At 44.7% G+C, this 8125-nt stretch overlaps 1 protein-coding gene across 1 annotated transcript; it reads right to left on the bottom strand.

The window, feature by feature from the left end:
• Nucleotides 1–3576: 3576 nt before the first annotated feature.
• Nucleotides 3577–6436, bottom strand: LOC119327622 (transcription initiation factor TFIID subunit 13-like). The gene is made up of 5 exons (XM_037600721.1): nucleotides 5817–6436; nucleotides 5690–5727; nucleotides 4746–4805; nucleotides 4085–4159; nucleotides 3577–3985 (listed from the first exon to the last, which is right to left on the bottom strand). The coding sequence occupies exons 1-5, from the start codon at nucleotides 6151–6153 to the stop codon at nucleotides 3872–3874; spliced, it is 624 nt and encodes a 207-aa protein (XP_037456618.1). The 5' UTR covers nucleotides 6154–6436; the 3' UTR covers nucleotides 3577–3871.
• Between the last annotated feature and the right edge of the window lie 1689 nt (nucleotides 6437–8125).

Genomic DNA, 8125 nt, shown 5'->3' with positions numbered 1-8125 from the left:
CGCGCGTTGTTATGCATCACCTAGATATATCTTGCGTGATCTTATGAATTTTTTTGAAATTACTGCGTTCCCCAACAGTGCCCCCCTCGGGGCACCCCTCTGGTACTTCTTTGGCCATCTTGTGTCTTCTAGTCCAGAAAAAATCACCAAAAAGTTTCGCTACGTTTGGACTCCGTTTGGTATTGATTTCCGCCGAAGTAAAAAACAAGCAAGAAACAGCAAGTCGCACTGGTCACTATGTCAATATGTTAGTCCCAAAAATGATTTAAAGTTGATATAAAATGATTGTAAAACATCCAAGAATGATAATATAATAGCATGGAACAATCAAAAATTATAGATACGTTGGAGATGTGTCATGTCCACAGCTTCCCATCGTCTCCTTGACCTCCACAGGTAAATGTCGACATCATATCGTCTCCCTGAGGATCGATGGTGTAGGGGCACATGGACTAATCAGTTCATTGACTGAGCATGAGTTGTGTAGTTTTCTTTTCCTTTTTTGTTTGGTTCAAGATTAACTTCCTGAACAATTGATGGCCTGTAAGTGCATAGGCCTAGTTGAAGCACACTTTCATGCAGTATTACCCCTGTTTGTATATCTTCCCAACGAAGTGCTTAGGCGGGCATTATGATGAGTGTTTTGGTCACACTAGAGGCATCACTAGTCGCGGGTGAATTGAGTAGCTGGTATCTGCACGAATGAGATGGTTACATAAGGAGAGTTTTGATTTACATGAGGTTTTGGCAAAATTGGATTTGATTTAGGTATGGGTAGGGAATCACAAGAAATGTTTTGATTTAGTTGAGATTTTAGCAAGATTTGATTTGGCTAGGATATGGGTAGGGGAATGCAAGATATTTTATTTATTTAGTTGAAGTTTTGATAAGATTTGATTTGATTTGATCTGGGTATGAGTAGAGGAACACAAGAAAATGCGATTTAGTCGAGGTTTGTTAAGATTTGATTTGGAAATGGTAGCGGAATGCAAGATTATTTTTTGGATTTAGTTGGGTTGTAGGCAAGATTGGATGGTTAATACATGATGTGAAGGAAAAAACTAAACAGTGGAAGGGCAAAGATGGAAGCAAACATACAACAACGAACTCCCATTTAGTAGAGATATTTCCACTTTTAACTGAGATGCAAGTGATTAGAGAGTCTCGTTTCTCCCTGGGTTGGTTGGGTTGGTTTGGGTGATTCCGAGCAGTCTAAATATTTTCCACGGTTTTGTAAAAGCCTGCTATGCTAAGCCTGCCTGGCAATTTAGCTGTCCTTGAAGGCGCAAAGTCGCCTTGGTGCAGTATGCCTCTCTTTTTTCTGGGACCAACTAATTAACGGGTACCCTTTCGAGGGATACTCAGCGAGCACTCGAGAGCGCTTTTCCTATTGACATGTGATGCGCCCAGGCCCAGTCACACGCTGGACGCACCGAAGGACGAGTTTTTTTTAGATTTCTGCACACAATTTTTTTTAATTTTCAGATTATGCTTGTTTTTTAGGTTTTTCTCATTTTTTTTGTTTTTTTACTATTTTTTCTCAAGCACACGTGCGAAAAGCACAAATATGCTTCTCCGTGAAGCACACCAGTACTTTTTCGGGAAACACATTTGTGCTTCCCAAAAATTAAAAGCACAATTTTGTTTCATGAAAAAAACGCAAATGTGCTTTGGTGTGGAAGCACATTTGTGCTTTCCACGTCCGTGCTTCGTCGTGAAACACATTTGTGCTTCTCACAAGTGTGCTTCCTTATTTAATATGGTTTTGCTATTTCCCATGTGCCTAAATTTTATGTTGCATCAGTCACTTTTTTCTTCTTTCTTCCTTTTTCCTTCCAACCTGGCCGGCATAGAACAACCCGACTATCTATTTTAGGGGGAAGTGATGGCCTCATTATATATTTTAGGGGGAAGCCACAACTGCATTATCTATCTTAGGGGTGGGGTTGCAAGGGATCGTCAGAGGTTTTCACCGGTGGTCTGGGGCTTAGAGGGATGGTCGGGGCATTGGCTAGCGATGGCAGTGGTGGTTGGTTGAGGGAGGGGGGGCGGCGAGCCGGTGTGCGGTAGCGCCCGCCGGATGCAGGGGGTGGAGGTAGGCGAATGGGCAGGGAAAGCTGCGGGGAGGAGGAACTATCGTGCGGGAGGAAGAAGATGAACAAGTCGCATCATGAAATTGAGGTCGTTGGATATTGAGCCGATCGTCGGGAAACTAGGTAAATGATGGAAACCTTTTTTCTAGGCATCTGTTAAAATAGACGGTCCTTATTTAACAAGGTAGTTACCCCCCGGCTGATACAAAAGGACCAAGAGCTTACTTGGCAGAAACCTGCTCCAGGTTCGTATAAGCTGAATACTGACGCAAGTTTCTTTGATGATGGAACAAGTTTAGTTGTTGCAATGCTTAGAAACTCTTGAGGGGAAGCTATTGCAGGAGCTTCCGAGCTAATTGACCAGGTCCTTAATGCCCAAACTGCTGAAACTTTGGGGCTGTTGCAAGGTTTGAAGCTTCTTCCAGAGATTGGGTCCACCAAGGTGACAGTCGAATTAGATTGTCTAGAACTGATTGAAGCATGCACTGAAAAAACTGAGATTTTGGGTCCCAATGCAGCAATACTTGCCGACTGTCTTCATATTGCTCATGAAATTCCTGGAACTTGTTTCAAGCATTGTCCAAGGAAAGCTAATGGATTGGCACATTTTCTGGCTAGGTACTCTTATGATGTTAAGCCAAGTTTTGTTTGGGCAGTTGTTGCTCCTAATTTTTTACTTTCTCATGTACTCAGCCATGTAACACTGTCACAATCTAAATAAAGTGCCATGAGGCTTTCCTTCAAAAAAAAAGTAGTTATCTTTTTTTTTGCGTGGAATACATGTCCCATTTATATCATAAGGATCTAGTATAAGCCACCTATATGTCGACCTGACCAAACTGAACAAATAGCAAAAAACAACAACCAAGAAGTAAAATTACAAACAAGATTGAAGAAGCTTGACACCAACACCCGTCACATGCCTCTGGTACCACACTAGCAACCATCAAAGATAAAAAATGACGGATCACCTTCACACCCAAGCTCGACGCGGCTCCATTGCTAATATGCAATTTTACGGACCTCCAAAGTGGCTCGCCAAAGGCAAAATCATTACCGTTGAACGAATCAGACCGGGACAACACCCCGAACACGCCATCAAACTCCAGATCTGGAACCCCCACAAGACTGCAACGTCGAAGAGGAAATCATACCTGCCATCCACGTAACACGAACCCAACACATGATCCATCATCTTTCAGATGCCACTAATGCAAACCACAAAGATGCCACTAATGCAAACCACAATTTGCATCCACTCTTAGATTACCTTCCGAGGCTCTTAGATTACCTTCGAAGGTCCGTGCCGGCGCTGGATCAAACGCCGTCGCAACGGCAAAACTCAAGGACACATGCCCACCACAAGGTAGTTATCTAATTGCCCTTGGTCAGCCACATGCAACAAATACTACTTCCTCCGTCCCGAAATGTAGAAACGTTCCCGATTGTAATGTGCGCATATTATAAACGTAATACCGAGTTAGGGCGGATAGTGCCTGATATCAAAAGATGACAACCAGATTTTTATGCCTAGTATGACTGGGCAAAGCGTACAACCATCCATTCATCACAGTGGAAAGTGCTACATGACGCCAACTTGACAGGCAACAAACTCTTCTTTTTTAACGAATAGTTTGGATTGCTTACCATGTCACGTGGTAATAGTACTCCATATACAAATGGATGAGCATCCAACTGGAGCAATTGCATCGTCTGACCAGTTAGTGCAATATTGCAGATAACATGGTAGTCTGTGCGGCTGCTCAAGGATGCATATATCACTCATTGGTTACTACTAGTGTTTCTTCATTCACATCAAAAGCTTTCCTTGCTTGCTTGAGCTCTTCATTCATGGAGAGTAACTCGGTAGCGCGGTGCAGTTTACGCATATCCTAGGGGGGGAAATGTGAAATGCAAATGCTTAGCTTTGGCTAACTCTGGAGATACAAGTGAAGAGGAAATAACATAGTATCATGTAGTCCAGACCATACCTTTCGGATAAGGTAAAGAAAATCCTCTGTCAAGAGCTTCCCCCTCTTTGAAGCCACATTCTGAGCCTTGTGGACCTGGGAAAAAAGGCACGCCATGGATTCACTCAGCTATGGAACCATAAGCTATTCTAAAAAAAACAATGGAATTATAAACAGCCATGAGCTTGAAGCAAACTGGCATAACTGGTTAAATATAGCGCAATTCTGGATTTCTTGGTTCAACATGAATGGATTGTGTTGGAAGGTTGTGGCAGGTAGATGAGTTGCTCATATGTGTACACTACATTTACTTGAAATCAAATTGACTCACTATCGTACAGTGCAAGATGTCGATCCATATACAGATTATTAATCAAGAAAAATCAGTTACCCAATTATGTCTATTTGCATAGGAAACTACCCAGAACTTCCTAAGTGTACTTAATGGACTCTATTGAAAAGATGAATAATGGTTCAATGGGTCATGCTATCCTCAACAAGACCTTCTATCTGTGAATAGTGTGTATTCTTTTACCAGGCCAAACATAAACTACATAGTTGTACAAATGGCAGAAATGGGTCACGCAATCCTCAACAAAACCTTTCTATCTGTGAATAGTATGTATTCTTTTAGCAGGCCAAACATAAACTAAACAGCTGTACAAATGCAAGAGAAACTTACGAGGTCAGTAACATATTCTACAACAATGTCCTCCACAAGTGCAACTGTTTCTGGAAGTGGCTGAAAAACCAGCAAAAAAAAAGGTCAGTTGCATCGTAAGTCCAGAGCATCTAAGATTTAAAAGGGGGATGACATGTTTCTTTACTCCGTCTTTTTTTCTTTTTGAGATCCCTAGTAGGAGCATTGACTTATTTACTATGCGAAGAGTGAAACTAAAATATTACAAGGCACACCAGGCTATCCACACAGCAGCACCCAAAAAGAAGTGAGAGGCAATAGATGCTGGTTGGCAAAAAACTAGGGGTTTCTCTAGGACCTGCCCAACAGAAAGGCATCCGGTTCGGCTCGCCCCGAACATGAGAGGCCAAATGGCCAGTAGCTACTCATGATGAAAAGACTAGCAGTTCCTTCCACACATTCAACATAACATAGATGAACAGCACACATAATTTTAATTTTCAATAGAGATTACATGCGACCACTATCCATATGCATTGACATATGTTAGGGATTGGCTGTTGTCTGATTGCAAAGGTGTAAGCTAACCAACAATCAAAATTCATTGATAAACACAGTCTAAGCAAATACTTCCTCCGTCCTAAAATTCTTGTCTTAGATTTATCTAGATACGGATGTATCTAACACTAAAATATGAATAGATACATCCTTATGTAAACAAATTGAAGACGAGAATTTTGGGACAGAATGTACCAATTCCAGGTATATCCCTTTTACTTCTCTAAATATATTTCAAGTTTTCAACCATTAAATACTAACATGGTAAACCCACCCCTTGTTTGCTACCACTCTTCTTGCAAAATGTCACTTATGGCCCATTGCATCCTGAATTCTTAAATATACTACACTGACTGCATTCTGTTCTACATAATTCCTAACCAAAAAATTAGGGAACCAAAGAGAGAATTGGTAATGGGCCAGCTTACATTTGGATCGTCCCCAAACCCATACATCATGTGCTGCACTGAAAGAAAACGAATAGGAGTGAGCCATAAGTATGGGGAAAATAAACAGAAAAGAACTAACAATTCAGAAAACAGAAGAAGGCCTTACGGTCCTTCTGGAAGACGCCGCGCTTGCGCTTAAGGCTCGATGCGGCTGCGTCAGCGCCGCCGACGGCGTGGGGTTGGTTGGAGGAGGACGCCTGGCCCGGCGCCGCGGCATGCGCCGAGGACTTGGACTTGCCGGCCGCCGGCGTGGCCGGGGAGGAGTTGTGACCGTGGCCCGAGGCCCCTGCCGCGGCCGAGGACTTGGACTTGGCAGCCGCAGGCGTGGCCGGGGAGGGCTGATGGCCCTGGCCCGAGGCCGCTGCCGCGGCCTGCCCCGAGGACTTGGATTTCCCCGCCGCTGCCGCGGCCGGGGCAGGGTGATTGCTGCTAGGGTTCTGCATCTCAGCGCCGGGGGGCAGGACAGAGTGGCGAGGCAGGGTCAAGAGATTTCGGCTGGCTACGCTTCCCAGCGGCGCCCGGGGATCTTGATCCGTCGGGCTCTGGCTCCGTCTAGGGCTTCCCTGATAGGTACTGCTCGCGGATCTATTAAGCTGTGGCAATTATCTGGGATACAAGCTTGATTCGATACACAAAATGGCGAAGGGGAGGACTAGGGTTCGGAGCCAGGGGAAGGAGGTAGCCGCCGGGTTCGCCTTGATCCTCTGGATGGATCTCCTGGATGGTGCCGTGGAAGGTAAGTAGTAGTCTTGGCTGGGCCTAATGGACCCATTCTGGCCCAGCCACTCTTGCGTTGGCCTTGATCTGTCGACGAGGCCGTGCCGCTCCTGGTCCGTCGTTGTTGGTACGTGGGGACGGCATGTCAGGGGTAGTGGCGCTGACATCCCCCTTCTTGTGTCGAGGCTTGACCCCAAGCCTCTGCCTGAGGGAACTTGTCGAAGAGCGCGGCCTTGTTCTCCCAGGAGGTGCCCAGCGTCGAGTCAGGTGACCACTGTACCTGGACTTGCTCAACCATCGCGTCCGCCATCTTGCGCCAACGTGTTTGGAGGATTGCCACTGGTACAGCCTTTGCGTCTTGTTCCACCGGCAAATGTGTTGACGCCTCCATTCCTGAGAGAAGTGCTTGACGCAGCACCGGCAAATGTGTCGGAGAACATTTTTTCAAACATATTTTTTTGGTGTCAATTTTTTTCATACACATTCTATATTTTTTGTATAGATAAGGAATATTTTTTATACACACATTTAACAATTTTTAATCATGTATCTGAAAAAATGTCAACTTTTCAAACATATTTTTTTGGTGTCAACTTTTCTTCATACACATTCTATATTTTTTGTATAGATAAGGAACATTTTTATACACACATTTAACAATTTTTAAATACATGATTAACACTTTTTAAAACATATTTTTAGTCAACTTTTTTGCATATATATTGTACATTTTTTGTATACATCAGAAACATTTTCTTATACACGTTTAACATTTTTTAATTACATGATTAACATTTTTTTAAACATATGTTTTTTATGCCTATTTTTTTGCAAAAAGAATTAGCCCACAGCGAGCCAATTAGCTCCAGTCGGCCCACTATGGGCTGACAGGACCCAATCAGCCCACAGTGAGCCGACAGGGGCCAGTCGGCCAGCTGTAGGCTGATTGGAATCCAATCGGCCTGCTGTGGGCCGACTAGGCCCAGTCGGCCTGCAGCGGGCCGACGGTGTATTATTTTTGAAAAAAAATTACCCAGCGTAATATTTATGAAAATTAATAAAAAAATGTATTATTTAAAAAAAATTAGCCGTACATGCGGTCTCTGGTTGGAGTTTAGAGCATCTCCAACAGCCGAGCTAAGCGTCGCGCGCAAAAAACCTGTTTGCCGCGCGCACTTCGGCATGTTTAGCGCGGCCACCAGCGCTGGCTCCAGCAGCCGCGCTATAATGCAGCGCGCGCGCGCCGCTCCAGCAACGAGCAAAAATAGAGCGCGCGTGACTCGCCGGACATATAACATACATGATATTTTGGACACAAAATGAGTTTGAAAACATTCATCAAAATGCAATGAACATGTGAAATTTGACACAAACAAGTTGATGAATAAAAGTTCATGCCCACAAGTTCAAAATCATGCCCACAAGTTCATCCAACCAAGTGCTGCAAGCTTCTTTCCCCTCGCCTTCGTGCTGCCGGAGCCGTCCACCGCCTTGTTTTTCTTCACGGATGTTTTGCCCTTCTTCGGCCGCGTCGCATTGGGGACCTTCGACGGTGCGGCGGCGGCACGGGACGACGCCGGCGCGATGCCACCCGGTGTCGTTGTCATCCACGGCGGCAAAAAGAGGCTGCGCGTGAGGCCGACGCTCGGCGGAGCTCCAGCGGTGGTGACGCCAACGCTTCCCGCGCTAGGGTTTCCG

Source organism: Triticum dicoccoides, chromosome 1B (genome assembly GCF_002162155.2).
Source record: "Triticum dicoccoides isolate Atlit2015 ecotype Zavitan chromosome 1B, WEW_v2.0, whole genome shotgun sequence".
NCBI classification, from domain to species: Eukaryota; Viridiplantae; Streptophyta; class Magnoliopsida; order Poales; family Poaceae; genus Triticum; species Triticum dicoccoides.
The sequence above is the reverse complement of the archived record's forward strand: the minus strand, read 5'-3'. Positions and strand labels throughout refer to the sequence as shown.

Excerpts from the sequence above, each read along its gene's own strand:
- LOC119327622 (XM_037600721.1), bottom strand. The coding sequence starts at position 6,153 with ATGCAGAACCCTAGCAGCAATCACCCTGCCCCGGCCGCGGCAGCGGCG. Across the intron at positions 4,806-5,689 it reads GGTTTGGGGACGATCCAAAT|CCACTTCCAGAAACAGTTGC; the intron begins GTAAGCTGGCCC and ends CTGGTTTTTCAG. Across the intron at positions 3,986-4,084 it reads TTCTTTACCTTATCCGAAAG|GATATGCGTAAACTGCACCG; the intron begins GTATGGTCTGGA and ends TTCCCCCCCTAG.